General features: G+C 32.5%; 1 protein-coding gene across 1 annotated transcript; it reads right to left on the reverse strand.

The window, feature by feature from the left end:
* Positions 1-12,757: 12,757 nt before the first annotated feature.
* Positions 12,758-13,621, reverse strand: LOC134268657 (isotocin receptor-like). Its single transcript, XM_062750910.1, has one exon. It carries the CDS (start codon positions 13,619-13,621, stop codon positions 12,758-12,760), a length of 864 nt encoding a protein of 287 aa, XP_062606894.1.
* Between the last annotated feature and the right edge of the window lie 3,243 nt (positions 13,622-16,864).

Raw genomic sequence — 16,864 nt, forward strand, 5'->3', positions numbered from 1 at the left:
ACTTCAAAGCACTGAATAATTTCATAAGTAATGACCTCATATGTATGTAATGACGTCACAAATATGACGTAAATTTCGTTTTTTTATGAATTTTGCAGAAAAATGTACATATTTCGTCGATATTTTAAATAAAAGTCACCGAGCGCATGCGTGTTCAGGATAAATATTTTGATATAATGTGTAGAATGATAATATCAATGAAATATGTCAATATTGTTCCTGAACACACATGCACTCTATAACTTTTAAAGCTAAAATTGTTGAAATGTTGTCCATTTTGTCCTCTTTCTGAAAAAGGATATAAAATCAGACTAGTTTGTGACGTCATAAAAACAAAAATTGTGAATACACTGCTCTGGAACTATAATATTTTCTGTTGATTTATATTTCTCGTACAATTTATTGAATTCAGCACATTTCAGGTAGTTTTCAAAATTTGACTTTTGTGGGGGCAAACATATGCAATATACCGCATATAGTTCTTTTAAAGTTATCTCTCTTTGATTACCCAAATAAGTAATGTTTTATGAAAATCCATATAATTATCTATAAAATTTCTTTTAAAAATTCATCGAATATGTTAACTTTTGAAAATTGAGGTAGGCGGGAGAACAATACTATCGTTCGCAGTTCTTTGTTTGATTTACAAGATATGTGATTTAATTAATAATAAAAAAAAACCCTGATGTACTAAAGTTGTTTCAGCTTTGGTAATAACGATATTGAACTATCCATACTTATTACTCAGTGTGTTAATTTAAGGAATCACTGTCTAGTTTTGAGAGTATGCCAGGGCATCAACAATAGTGGGAAACATGGGATAATTTGCATAACGGGCGAAGCCCGTTATGCTAAAATTATCCCATGTTTCCCACAATTGTTGATGTCCCTGGCATACTCTAAAACTAGACAGTTTTTTTTTATATTTCCATTTCATTGTGAAATAAAATTGTAGGTTTATAGACATTAAGAATGTAGACTAATCGATTTAAATAACACGAGGATTTCCATGCCAATTTCAATAGTCCTCGCACACTACGTCAAACACAAAGGCAGCCGCACGAGATTTACATGCATATTTGGCCTCCTTAGCGTCAGGCACAGAGACAGATGCGCACGAGATTTGCATGCGTATTAGGCCTCCTTACTATGTAGCTGCTGACCTATCGACCTGCCTATTTTACATTCCGGCAGAATTATCAGGAAATCAACTCCGCTTACTTTCAAAGGGTTATTATAGAGAAAAAAAATTAGAAATGGAAATATTCTAATATAAAAGCATCCAATAATTGGCAGTTTATTTGAAAGCTCATCACTTATATCAAGAAAGTCAATTACTTATGTAACAGCTTTCTATTGAATCCCTTAATCCTTAACTATAAGAAATTAATATAAACTAAATAAATCACAAGTAATAACTTAAATATAAATGGTATAAAATATTCGGTCACTAAGTCATACTGATTCTGGAACCGTTATATCTAGGTCAGTATTTTGTGCATTTTTGTTTTTTGTTTTGTTGTTTGTTTGTTTTTTTTTTTGTTTTTTTTTTGCAGTTTTGTAAAATTAATAAAACTATTAATGTTTAAGTTGAATTTTTTCTTTAAATCCTTCCAGACTAAGTACAGAATCACAAAATGATTTCTTTATTGATTATTGGTGGTCGCTGACTTATTAATATATTATGGTACAGTTAGTCTAATATCTAGTTAATTTAGACACATTATTATTAACTATCTACTATTAAAAAGGACAATTACATGCATGAGGTTTATTAATTTATTAAGGATATGATGTCTGAATGAAACAAGAAGATATAGAACAAAAATATAGGTCAACAGTTTATTGAACAAATTAAACACATTAAACAATATACAATCAATCAATTAATCAATCTAGTGTTCCAAATGCAATTTTTTTTCAAGTATAATATCCAAAAATAAAACAGATATATTACTCACTGTAATGCCCTTTGTTTCGAGTTCAACACTATATAATGAATTTAATAACGAGAATGAATATTGTTAGTAATGATAAAACTAGTCAGTATATCAAAATATAGAATTGAAGGCTGCAAAAAATCAAAAAAAAAAAAAAAAATTTCAAGTAAAATTTTTGAATAAATTCTGTTTCATGTGAATATAAAATAATGTTGTTAAAACCTGGTGCAATAAGTACTCATGGAAAATCCGAAAAATTGATTAGTTAAAAAGAATAGTACCAAGTGTTATCATGAATAGTGATTCAGGTTCTAGATAATCTATAGGGATAACAAACAGTATCCAAGATCAAAAGTCCATTTAACAATACAGAAAAGTCCAATTAACAATATAGATTTTGAAGCCGAACAAACATGGACCTGTAAATCATCAGAGGTGGGACCAGGTGCCATAGAGTAGTGAACATCTTCTTCCGACCGTTCCTACCCGCCGCGTGCTTCTGGTCTTTAAAAACAATTCAGTGCATGAATAATTATATCGGTATATAATGGTCTAACAATTAGTATGGAAAACGTTAATCAACATTTGACTTAAAGGGGATAGATGGTTGTCGCCATTTTCAGACTATTTTGGTCACCTTTAAAAGAATAGCTATATAAAGATATACAAAAAATATCAAATTTTCTTTTCCAAATGATGGTTGACAGCTTAGGATATCATATCTAGATTTTAATAAAATTAATAGCTTAAAAACTTTCAACTTTTCAACTTAATACACAACCGTTCCCCATTATAAAATGCAGGATTTTTGATTCATTGACAGCTGCTTTTTCAATAAAATTGAACTCGTAAATTTACTTACCTTGTCATTAGTCATTTGCAAAATAATTTTGTTGAGAAACATTCTGATTGTACACACAAATACTCTGAAGTTGACATCAAAGAGATGCTTGAGTTTCTGGTTTCTGATTGAACAATATATATGTGGTTTGGAGAGACCAGGTCTTCCAACAGTCTATTTATTGGAATTGCCATGGGTACTTGTTGCGCCCCGTTATTAGCACACCTACTTTTGTATTCATATGAAGCAAAATCTTATCCGTGAAAAGAAGGAAACACTTGCTGTGGCCTTTAATTCGACATTTAGATATTTCGATAAAGTATTGTCAATTAACAATGGTATTTTCCATTCTTATGTCGATACGATATATCCCAGTGAGCTTGAGATAAAAGATTCTACAGTGTCTGACACAACTGTTTCATATTTGGATATTTTACTTGAAAAAGACATTAATAGTTATCTAACGGCCAAGCTTTATGATAAACGTGAAGACTTTAACTTTTAAATCGTCAGCTTCCCTTACTTATGCAGCAATATATCTTCATCACCTGCATACGCAGTTTATATCTCAGTTGATTCGATACGCAAGAGCATGCTCTACGTATGTAAAATACTAAAAAAACCACGTAAATTAGTGACAAATACAGTGATGAAACAAGAATGTCAGCAATCCCGTTTAGAGTCATCATTTCATATGTTTTATGGTCGATTTAATGACCTTGTCATCAAATACAATTTATCATTGAGTCAAGTGCTGACTGATGTTTTTCATAGTTATTGTAAGTCCATTATTTACACACTGAATTGACGACGGATGTTTCCGTTATATCCCGATCATGACAAGGAGCACACGGCGGGTGTTGATTGTTGGCATGGGATGCTCACTCCTCCATGGCTCCCGATCCAACCTCCGATGTTTTAGAAATCCGTGCTAAAATATAGGTAGGATACTGTCTTGCAATGATAATTCAAAAGAGAGTTTATCAAAAATGACTTAATTAAAATCAGAAATCAATACTTGACTAGTACGATATAATCAAATTTTACAATATAGTTATTTTACAATAAATGATCGACGAGATGTATATGGATTTAATTGTTTGAAATAAGATCCCCATTTCAGTATCTCAGAAAAAAGACCAATAACAAAGTGTTGAAATGAGCAAATAGGTTATTCTACATGTATTTCGAATTTATACAAAGAATGTGTAGGGAATGATTGATATGAAAAACTGTATCTTAAATATTATGTCCGTCCAACCTTATACCAAAAATTATTCTAGACAATAACATACATGAATTCGTACAATAATTTCAATAAAAGAAATCTGCAGTTTCACTTGTAAATTACTGGTTAACCCTTAGAACATCGTTTACAAGTACATATTTTCATTTACAAGCATATGATGCGAGACACTGTTATGTTTTATATATTTACTATATACTATATTGTATGTTTTTTTATTTTGTATTCTTGTAATGCAGCACTATCTGATTGATTTTTTCTGCGTCATTTATCTTTCAGGGGAGACTAAAAATCGAACAGAGGGAAAGGACCTTTTCAAGAAGTAATTCATCGAAATTAACTCATTATTAATACTGACTGAAAAATACCAACAGAAATAATCGGAAAGTATTTATCATATTAGCTTTCGGCTTATGACGTCGATCTATATCTAATCTACCGTTCAAAGCTATATATCTTTCCGGTGTAATATTAGTTATACCCTCGGATATATACCTTTTACTAAGAGATACGTACAATGTATGTGGAAATGAAGAAGGGAAACCAATTCTACCCAGGCCTTCATAACAAAATAGAAATGCCCCAATTTTTGACTTTAAGTGGGCTTCTAGATCGCTTACATTATAGTATTTTTCAGTAGTTCGAGGAAAATTAAACCGTTGCTTTAACTCACGGTTTCTCTTCATTGTGGAAAGATGTGAGTATTGAAACAAAAATTATAATGATTGATTAAACAAATTTTAAACACGTTGATACTTTGATTAATTATGAACTTTTTCAAAGATTTAACTTAAATTAAATAAAATGACGTAAACAGTAAATATAAAACAATAGCTGAGAAAGAAAAAAATTAATCATATTTTCATTATATCACAAAACTTATTTATCATGAAACATACTCTTCCCCTTTTTCCTTGCTAGTAGCAATAACTCTTGCAGCTCTTAACTTCGGCTATTTCCGTGTCGCCGATATTGAAAGATGATTAATTACTTGTGACGTAGAAGTAACGCTGCGGTCTAACAATTCTTATTTTGGACCGGCAGGCCGGTCAATAGTGAAATTGTTAGACTGATGTAATAAACATTTATTTTGTTGGACTTTTTATTTGTAATAAAATATATAGAAAGCTATTTTTAAGGGTATAATAATATACACTCAATCAATCAATCAATCAATCATAGATAACGACTAGTAATCCATCGTAAATGCATCTACAAGTAATCAACTTTTTCAAACAGGGCGTCAAAACGGACCCCAAGAAATTGCAGAAGACCTAGATTAGGAATAATAACCCCCTCTAGGCCCATAACCCCCCTCCCTCCCCCGGTGAGTACGTCCTTTGTATTAATCAGGTAGAAGAATTGTTCTGATTTTAAATTTTGTTTTCAAAAGCCTTACAATTGGAATGAAACACGGCAGTCATAATATGACCAAATATAATACAATATTTATATGCTTACGAGTCATGATAACCTAAATAGGATTCATCAGTAAAATCAATTTTTGATTTAGTCAAATGCTGACTGACGTTTTTCATACCAATCGTTCGTCCATTATTTACACACTGAATTGACGACGGATTTTCCCGTTATTTCCTGGGGAGATCAACATTACCGCTACATTGCCAAAAATTTCAACTCATTACCGCTACATTTTTTCAGATTTTCGACCGATCATTACCGCTACATTTTTCTGGCAAAAAACAACTCATTACCGCTACACATTGAGGCAGCCAAAAACAACTCATTTCCGCTACATATCAGTTTAGCCAGGTATGTTCGATATATGAGTTCTATAATGAACAGTATTTGGACAGTGGTTGAAAGTTTTCTTCTATTTGGGTTTTTTGGATCCTCGAGAAGTTGAAGAGTGCTTTGTGTTTGGTGTGTTTCCGAGGCACATTGAGCGGTCATCGTCATTTCCACCAACAATTTGGGCAGACGCAGATGTTGAGTGTAAAAGTTTTCACAAAGAGTTCGGCACAATTAATGTTAAATGTAGTTCACAACCGAGCATTTTTGATTTTTTGGCCAATATTCAGCCTTTCCTTGAAAAAAGTTACATGAAAATACGTGCTGTAAAAACAGGATTCTCCCAGAATTTTATTTATGAACAGTGCTTGATTTTAAATTTCTGTTTTTAATGAAATAAAATTGATTTTAATAAAAAAAAAATAATAAACCCATCCTATCCAAAGTCCTACTTTCACCTACCCGTAGTGAGCAGTGGAAACGGGTCTTATGCATGTATAGGTTGTACTGTACACGCATAAGTGGCTGGCTAACGAAAGAGACAATGCAGCGGTAATGTATACTTTTTTATGTAGCGGTAATGTAAGGTTTTTTGTAGCGGTAATGACTATGTAGCGGTAATGAAAATTTTGAAAATGTAGCGGTAATGATTATGATACGCACCCATTTCCTGATCATGACAAGGAGCACACGGGGATGTGACCGGTCGGCAGGGTACGCTCGCTCCTCCATAGTACCTGATCCCACCTCTGATGTTTTGGAGGTCCATGTTTGATCTGCTCTGTCTTGTATTGTTTTATGAATTTTTTTATCATGAATACTGTTCATTATCTCCAAATGTTTCATTCTGACTTTCAAGAAGGTTGTTGAAATTCCTTTAACTTCAAATTATCTATCAGTAGCCTGTAGTGGTCAAAATGTTCGTAAATGTACGAACGTAGAGCTTGTTCTTGAGTTTGGAACTGGAAAGGAGACTTAAACACATTTGCAGATGACAGCAGGTACATGGAAGTAAGTTTCCATATATATATATTTCTGAGACTGATCACCGTTCGTTAGCTTCGCCTTTTTATTCGATCAGTAAAAGTTGTTTAAATACGTTTAAACATAGTGTAGTATCAAATACAGAAGTATTTTTAAGACGATAAGGGCATGTTTGAAATGTTTGTTTGAAACGTGACGTTTATTTTGTGACGCGGCGACACCAACTCTGTTTTATGATTTAAGCATCTATAAAATAAATTCAAGTTAACGTTATTAAATGAAAATTACAATTTCCAATTAGATTTATATGTCTGTATCCTTTGGTATATTATATTTGATAACAAGACGCTAAATTAAAAAAAAAAAGATATGGACACTTTGACAAAACGTTTGAATCAGCCGTCGTATTTTAAGTAGAGCAAATTCCCACTATTTATCATAAAATATATGGAGATAATGAACATAAAATCGAGTAAAAAAAGATTTGATTAAGTTCACATTTTTTTTCGTAGTTATTTGTTATGGTCGCAGCTGTTAGAATTTGTTTCAATTATTCTGTTTTCATAAAATTCAAATACATACTGTATGTAGTTCGAATTTTTCGGGAAATCACTGAGAAAAAAAAATATAGACTTCAGACCCTATTTTATCATGACCTTTTGAAAAAAGATATAATAAATAAACTTCCTATGTGGTCGCAGAAAATTTCTTTAAGTCCTGTCAACAATAATTTATAACTTTCAGAAATAATGAGTGAAACTGAGTATATGTATATCACGAGCCGAGAAAAGGGATTGTTTTGAGAAAAATAGGGAAAAAAATAAAATTAGAGTATATTGTTTGCAGGTACCTAGAGCTGTTGCAAGTTCAGGATTATATCAAGTTTACTTGATGAAGTTTTAAGCTGCTTATTTGTCACATTTATGAATTCTGCAAGTGGTTACCGTTTCTTTTGTTTTGTCACATTGATGTTGAGCGAAAGAAAAGATGAGAGATTTATTTTCAATTAGAAAGAATTCACATCATACATTTCGTTATGTATAAAAGTCATATATGATTTGATTGATACTGTAATATAAAGTGAACCTTTAAATCTTCTTGAAATTTCATCGGAAACAAATGATACTTAAAATGATTTAAAATATTTGAATTTTTGAACCCTATTCAAAAAGAGGCCAACAGGCCAAAAATCTCGCCTGATTAAAAAAAAAATTTAGCATCTTTATCATTCTTATTTAAATGAAGATTTAAAGCTCCTTATGTGCTCTTAAATACTGAAACTGATGAACAATTCGGTTCATGTGAACCTGAAGCACATTTGCAGCTCTGTTCTGCAGCTTGTAAAATAATAAAGAGGGTGTGTGTGTGTGTGTGTGTGTGTGTGTGTAGAGCATTTATTACAAATGCCAATTGAGATTACAGATTTTACCATTTCAGAATGCAGCAGAAGGTGGGGCCTAAGATTTGTAAACCACAATTTGGAGCCCAAAGTTATTTTGATAAGGATATGGCTAATAGCCGTAACTAGAGAACGCTTAAATATAAAACCCAGAAAATCCCTTCGGGACCCATGAATTCACACAAAATGGTGATTTATAAAAATACGCAATTTAGTTCGCATTTAGATCACATAAATTCCTTTATATACATAAATACACATATATAATGTGAGCAAATCCAAGCCTCAGTGGGTCCCTTCTTCGGGTAAGAATTATGTGTAATATTCCGGAAATTTATATTGTTATCATACAGATTCAGTTATTAGGTTGCGGGTGTTAACATCCGCCTTAAAAAGTATATAAAAGCTGAATCGCTGTATCGAGCGTTCATTTTCCAGTGTAAGCTGTGGAGTGTACAAGACGTGTGTGAACAGACAGCGATATAAGTAAGTGAGACTATAACGTCAGCTTACAGAAGAAGTCGACCTTATAAAATAAAGGTCTAGTCTACAAGAATAGAAATAAATAAAGGCTGTTGTGTTTTTAACGGAGGTTAGCCACCACACTTGTAATTAATAAGGGCTGTCACTTGTACTGACTGTGTCCTGAATAAGGCTGTCCGAGGTTGGCCAGTGTTAGGGGCCTACCCACTGCCATTTTCTTAATCATCTGTAATTAATTGATTCACTATTAAATGTTAACGTGATTGTTAACCTAGATAAGGTTGGCCATTTATTTGTATATTGTAATCAATCATTTGTATCATTTATTAAGAAAAATTATATTATATTGGAAATCATCCCCCAAAACCTTGAATCGACAAGGTACGACCCCCGATTGCTGTTTTTATTCCGCTGGACACGTTACAAAATTTGGTGGCAGCATTGGGATTTGGTGTACTTGATTTTTCTTTATACTTTGTTAACCTTTTAGTAGTTAGCAATAATCATATTTGTTTATAATGGATAGTATGGATGACCTTACTAAAATCGAAAGAGAGCTAAGTAAGCTTCAGGCTAGCTTGATCAGGTTTACCTGAAAGCAGGTGGACAACCTTAGAAGATGATTATTATGAGACAATGGGTGCGAATCCTAAATTAGTTAGGACGACCACTCTACCTACTGATATATCAGAAAGAAGAGAGCCTGAGAGCCGCATTAGCATAGGTAGGTCAGATACACAGAAGATTTTCCTTAACAAACACCTTATGTTAACGATGACCCTCTGTTTACAAATATCACAACACGCAGGCCTGATGTAAGGACAAACATTTCAACAGAAGGGTAATCATGTTAAGTTTGATGGTACATTAGACTTTAATGTGCTGAATTGAAGAGAGATCAACTTCTTAATGCACACACAGAAGGAGAAAAATCTACAGGTTATTATTCATATTCCTTATATTACCAGAAAGGAGACATTTGAAACATTCAAGTTGAAATGCCTTTTTTGTGACGTTAGAGAAACCCTTGCAAAAGAGCAATTTATTTTTGTCCGCATCAAACAAGCCTGTTGACCTGAATAAACGCCATTGTCTGATGCATTTATTTGCTGAAAGACGTCCAAGAAGATAAAGGTTATTTGAGAGAGGCCAACCAGCCATTGAAATGGAAAATACGTATAAAAGAAATTCAAGAAGAAAATCAAAATTTTATACTGAAGACCCAGTCCTATAATTGATGAAGTTGGGTGTCAATGAACCTGCCCTAGGAGAGATCGCAAACTAGTTGGTTGCTGAGACAGATTTGTAGCCATTGTATACATTTCACAGTATAAGAAGTTGATTGAAAATAATACTTAACACAGATAGTGTTCATAAAAAAAATCAAAAGATAAATGACTAAAATACAAAAAAAAATCTATTGAGTTTGCATCGCATGATGCGTGGGTAGGTAATACGGAAATTTAAATTGTTATCATACAGATTCAGTTATTAGGTTGCGGGTGTTAACATCCGCCTTAAAAAGTATATAAAAATTTTCCAGTGTAAGCTGTGGAGAGTACCGTGTGTAACCAAAAAGTGGCAAGCCACTCAGAGGCTAACCAGCGACGGAGGTTAGCCACCACACTTGTAATTAAGCTTGTTGACCCGTCTAGCAACCAGGCTGTTGTGTACAGTGTGTCTGTCTGAATAAGGCTAGCAGTGTGCACAGCAGTTGAAGGGCTGTCACTTGTACTGACTGTGTCCTGAATAAGGCTGCAGTACAAGCGTCAGTCCGAGGTTGGCCAGTGTTAGGGATTGCCTACCCACTGCCATTTTCTTAATCATCTGTAATTAATTGATTCACTATTAAATGTTAACGTGATTGTTAACCTAGATAAGGTTGGCCATTTATTTGTATATTTTGCAGGCCTTTGTAATCAATCATTTGTCAATCATTCATTAAGAAAAATTATATTATATTGGAAATCATCCCCCAAAACCTTGAATCGACAAGGTACGACCCCCGATTGCTGTTTTTATTCCGCTGGACACGTTACAAATTATGAATTTTACAGTTAATTCTCATGTGACACCTAGAGTCTGGTATTGAATTTAACAAATAAATAGGCACAAAGGAAGATAATTTGATTAATTATTTCTAGTAAATCTTTACCTTCGTGTCAGGAATTGCGGTCCATACTTTCCCCGATATCACAACTTAAATAAAGAGCAATTGCTTAATTGATTTATTTGATATTCTGCTGTTTTTCTTCCCATTTGAGAATTGATCACTCATACACAAACGAAACCATTTACCGGTGAAGGGCTGCAAATTTAGATATAAATCGACACTCAGGGTCATTGATTAATGAGTGATTATTCTCGTGCTTAAGCCTGTCCTGATGCAGGACCTTTGGCTTGTCTCATCCGAAAAACTGGCACCTTTAACTAAAAGTGCAGAGAGCTTCTAATATTTTATCAAGTTTAACTGTGACCAAATGCAAACGGGACTTGAAACAACAACCCTCTAATCACGGGAAAAAAAGTGCCTTAAATTCCTTCTAAGCTAATTCGAAGAAAAAGTACAGCAACCCGAAAACGAGTTTTTATAACATTTTCATGATTTTATATTTTACAATTCATTTTGACAAATAAAAAGGAAACATGATAATGAGTAGATTGATAAAATAACCCTTTATGGATTACGTTTACCCGGTCTTTTGATAGAAACGAAATGATAATTATAAGGTACAAAAGGTTGGATAAAAATTGTTTAACGCAATGTTAAAATGCAAAAGATTGCGTTTAATCGTAATGTATATTGCATCTAGATGCAAAACATTTACATATATTGCGATTAAAGGCAAAGGATTGCGTTTAAACGCAAGAAAACATGATTTTTGTGTCTTCATGGGACAAAAAATGTGTCTTTTTCTGAACTGCCTTCAACGAACTTCCGTAACGTTCAAATACGAGAATAAAAGAATTTTTTTTATGTCAGTGAAAAGTTAGGTTGATATTGGGTCAATGGGAAAGAAAAAATAAAGTGATAATTAGGAATGCTGATTTTGATAATAAATGAACTAATATGAAGAATTCTCTCGATATAGCATGTAATTCTCACTCATAACAATGTATTCAATGTGTTTGTCGCTGTTTGTGAGAACGTGGTCTCAATAATTTTTGTTGAGTTCGTGATACATACAAAAGGGAAGAAGAATCCTTAACGGAATTAATATATATATATTTATTGTATTTCTCTGTTCCTGAATACGTCAAAGAATTCAATGAGATTTAATCACTACTTTTTTGCTAAAAAGAGAATGAAAAATAGAGAAAAAGAGTCAGAGTTTCATTTTCAATTGGTCTCGTTTAAGTAATAATTTTTGTAAAAAAAAAATGATTCGCAATTAGTAGAAAAATCTAATAAGGACATTAAAGAAATATATGGAGATATCGAACAGTACTCAAATCCACAATTCTATTTAAATAATACAATGAAGTAGAAGGGCAAAAACGGGCCTCTTAAACAGGGGTCGGATCAGATGCCATACAGTAATTATTAATCACTGCCTACTGGTTACACCCACAGTGTGCTACTTAATTGCAATGATCGGAAAATAAAGGATTTGTTGAAGATTTAAATAGTGAAGATAAGCTGAAACTGTTGTTAAAAAGACCCTTGACATTGCTTTAAGTTTCCACAATGATCTAAAATTTGATTTATCAAGTTTTATCCATGACAGTGTGTTTCATTCGTGAAACATCACCAAAAAATAGTTTTGAAAAGCTTCTAAATATCCTTCGTGTGCTGGAACAAACTCAACCACTAAATATGGTATAAGCAAGTGATCATTATTTAATAAACGAATGAATTTGATTTTAACAATAGTAGATAAAAACGAAAATCATTTTGCACATGCTACAACATTCTTAAATGAAATGGTAATTTTTATAAGAACAATACATTGCGATTTTTTGAGGTACAGTCCTATTCGTTTCCGGATAACAACACATCAGATTTTGTATAAAAGTCACTGGATGTTCTAGATATTCTCCTCAAGAAATGGTTTGATGTCGTCTTCATTTTTTTTACTTAATAGACATTGACGAGAAAATGGAAAATTCTTTTACAAAGCTGAGTTTATCTCTATGTGGTCTCCATTAACAATATTAATTTGAAAGGTCGCTGTTCTCTGTTTCCAGTCTTCACGTCTCTTTTCTAGGAAAGCGTTGTTCCAAAAACAAACCACTTTAGTGACGACATATTGGGCTTCTTTAAACCTCCAAACATATAGGATCGGATTAAGTATACTGTTACTGAACGCCAATACGCCCGTGTAGCCGATTAGTTTACGGTAATAGTCATCTTCAATTGGGAAAAAGGCGTGAAGAAATAAACCCGGGGTGTAGCAGACGAGAGCAGTTCCGGTGATTATCGCCATCTTGGCGAGAACCGTATTGGTGGCTTTCCTTGGTATCTTGTACAACAGGTATCCCAGAAGGAGGACATTAAAGAAGACGAATATGAGGCAGTTAATCTTTGCAAACTTTGTTGCAAAATTTGAAGGCGAGGAGTAGACTTTTAGACAGTATATTCCTGATGACAAGGAGAGGTCTAAATACATGAAGTAAGAGTTCAGGAATGCAAGGATCCAAAGCAGAGCACAGGAAATTTTCACTTTGACATCTGTTACTTTGACATAATATCTTATTCCGAAAAACAGAGCGAGGCATCTATCCAGGTTTAGAAGTGAAACGGTTAGAATCGATGCAAAGGTTATGGTAGCTCCCATATATTTCTTTATCCGACAATGGAAAGTCAGTTGGTATGCAAAGTCTGGAATGGCGAGTACTAAACCGGTCAAACAATCGGCTACGGACAAATTAAGCAACAGGGTTCGAATCTGAACTGTCATTGTTTTGCAGTTCAATAATACAAGAATGGCTAAAAGATTTTCAATAAACATTGGAACGCCCACTGCCATGGCCATTTTGTTTGTAAAATACACGGTTTTGATACTTTTAGTTTCATTTACCAAGCGCAAGATTTCGTTGAATGAAGTTTGGTTGTTTATAACCTTCATCTCTTACACGGTCTGCAGTCCGCAATAAGTTCTTCCAATATATATCTACGTGTAATATATGACATTGGTGAGTTTATTCCACAGCAGTAAAAATCAATATGCATAATACATGAGTATATTTCAACATCAGTATATTTTTAACATAATAAAATGAAATCATTTCACAAAGTATACTTACTTTTCAAGGTGTACATAGATATACATTTATGTAAGTAAATGTACATATAATATTATGATTTAGCCAATTGATCACTTTTTTTTCAATTACATGTGTTAGATATATTCGTATATTTTTTCTAAATGGAACAAAAAATTTTTTCCTCAAATGTTTCAACTCTTGCATTAAATTTGCCATTTCAAGGTAGCAATGGTGAACACAGGCACATACATATTTAGATTTTTTTGTTATTCAATATTTTTTTCATATGCTAGTACTTTCTGAAAGTCGAACGCCAATATTGAACCGTCATAATCATTTATTGTGTTTTCCTACCTTCTACATCAACAATGAATAGCATAAGCTTGGTGTGAATGGTTATGAAAAAGTTGTATTTTTCGCCATAGAATGAAAATTTAAAGGTTTAGTAAAGAATTTTAACACTTTCTTTCAATAACTTTTCTATTTTAAAAAATGAACTAGAGATAGGGATAATCTTGAAGTAAATGGCCAATGTTTTAATATAAGCAGTGATATGACCTCTTTTATTATCAGGGAAAAGTCGACAAAATTTTTCATACGAGCAATAATTGCTGTCCAATTTTTACATTAATTCATTACTATTATGTGACACAATTGTAATATATATGTATTTCATATGTTTCACCTTACTGTGTAAATTTAATGACATAAACCATTTTGGTAACTAATTAAAAGTGCTCGTAAAAAGCAATTCAAAGAATAGCAAACAATCGCTCACTGCTGTTTGTATTCAGTTGCAATTATTTATGAAATTCTTTGAGTGTTTTGTCTGTATATCCATCGTTCAAATAACACAAGTAAAACACAATGATCAATTAAAATCAATGGTCTATTCTTCTGGAACAAAACAAACTGGGAGCAAATCAAAGATGGACATCTAAACATATCGGAGAAAGAATCGTGGACAGTGAAGGAATAAGAAACAATCTGTCAACCGAACACACCCGCCGAGTACCCGTTTCCTGATCAGAAAACTGAAACAAACTCTTAGAGACTAGTAATTCAATATGAAAAATATGGCAAAGCAAGTATTTTAAGAAAAAAAATCAGCCAGAATTCGATTCATCCGATCAGTTGCATTTGCTTGAAAGATCACTGTAAATGTATCAACCATTGAATTCGCGAAATATTTATACTGGTGATACCATTGTATTAGTTGTGAGACATAAACTCCTTAACTAGATGGGGAAAAAACATATTTATGACAATAATATGTTTATGGATATTGATATGTTAATTGATTTGAATTTGGCGCCGATCTCTTAATACAGAACACTAGCTAGGTTGGTTGCGCATGCGCGAAGTAGTAGCGTCAGTCGCCGTTTTTTCATTGTAAACAGAAAAGAGGGTTGTTGGGAAAATTGATGGATCACGTCAATCATCGTTTTATACTATCCTCAAAAAATAATTAAAGACATTTTCTTATTTAAAAATATTTATTTTGTTGCATTTGGTGTGTATTTTTATTCCGTTCGATTTATTAGATGGAATGTATTTGATTTTAAAGTCAACAAATTTTGTAACCATGGAGCAAACTCAACAACATTATGAGGTAAAAAAAAACAGTGCGATGAGTTTCTCAAAAATACATGTACTCTCTCTTATATTTAGTAGCAAAGCCCAATGCAAATGCATTAATTAAAACGTGTCTCTATTTTTTTTAATGTATTTTTTTTAAACATTTATTCAATTAGCATAATTTTAGTTTGAATCTTATTATATTACCAAGATTACGTTCTTTCATAAAATCGGCAACTGTGAAGCGCCTTATCTCTAACCATGACATTAAAAACTTTATTTTTTTCCTAAGATATTTAAATCATTATATTTTCTACATTTTTATAAACGTCATTCAAATGTATTGGCTTGTTTTAACATATCATTCATATTTTGATATTTAAAATAACATGGCTTTAAGTTTAAAGTTAAAGACAGCAAACACAGACCTCCAAAACATCAGATATGGGATCAGGTGCTATGGAGGGGTGACCATCCGCTGCCCTGTGCTGCTATTCATAATGGAAAAATAACAGAAAAATCTGTCGACAATTCATTGTGTATATAATGGACTTATAGTATAGCAAGTATGAAAAAAGTCGGACAACATTTTTGAATTAATTTTTAAATTGTATTAGCTGACATGATCTTGTATCGACATGAGAATGCAATGATTTAAGTTTTTTTTAAGCTGCATCAAACGTCAAGATCAAAGCTTATTGAGGTGACGGTTATAAATAAAAATATCAAATTAAAAAAAAATGTGATAAGGATCAAGTTTTGTGAAGATTTACAACTACTCAGTTAAAGGAGGCTGGGGTGGTTTCAAAAAATAAATCACCAGATATACCTTAATTAAAGATTTGATATCCTTAGCTGTCAACAATCATTAGGCAAAGAAAAATTTTATCAAATGAAAAACTATTGTATATAAAAATCTGAAACCAATCCTCAATTAAAAGGAATAATCTATTGACAAGATGATTTTGCATATTTTTCATCGGGTGAAAAGATCGGGTAAATATATAAAGAAAGGAATTCTTTTTTAACTTCAGTTTCTCATCAGTTTTTCATTATTTCCCCTGAAATATATCCTGGCCGACTTTATTATCATTTTTATTATTCCTTCACGTTCTTTCATCCCTGTTTTTGTCACTATGAGAAGGTGTGAGATTCATCATTTAGAAATAAACGAGATTCTCAAATAACATATTTTACCAAGAATAAAATCGTTCTTTTCCTGAGTTTAAAATTAACACCTGATGAATGGTATTGCGAGCAGTACACTTGCATGACGTTTTGTCTGAGTCTGACAAAAAAAAATCTTTACATAGAAATCAATATGCATGGGTTCATAAAGTTCCATTTAACCCTAGAAAATAAAAAATATGATGTGATGCTTTTTAGTCCTTCCTTCTTAGTTGTTTGAAAGGGATTAAAAAAGCAACTCTGTA

The sequence above is a fragment of the Saccostrea cucullata genome, unplaced genomic scaffold (genome assembly GCF_032062105.1).
Source record: "Saccostrea cucullata isolate Sc308-1 unplaced genomic scaffold, CSIRO_AGI_Scuc_v1 ctg1640, whole genome shotgun sequence".
In the NCBI taxonomy this organism is placed as follows: Eukaryota; Metazoa; Mollusca; class Bivalvia; order Ostreida; family Ostreidae; genus Saccostrea; species Saccostrea cuccullata.

What these genes read in the sequence shown, in the direction of transcription:
- LOC134268657 (XM_062750910.1), bottom strand. Translation starts at nt 13,621, where the DNA reads ATGGCCATGGCAGTGGGCGTTCCAATGTTTATTGAAAATCTTTTAGCC.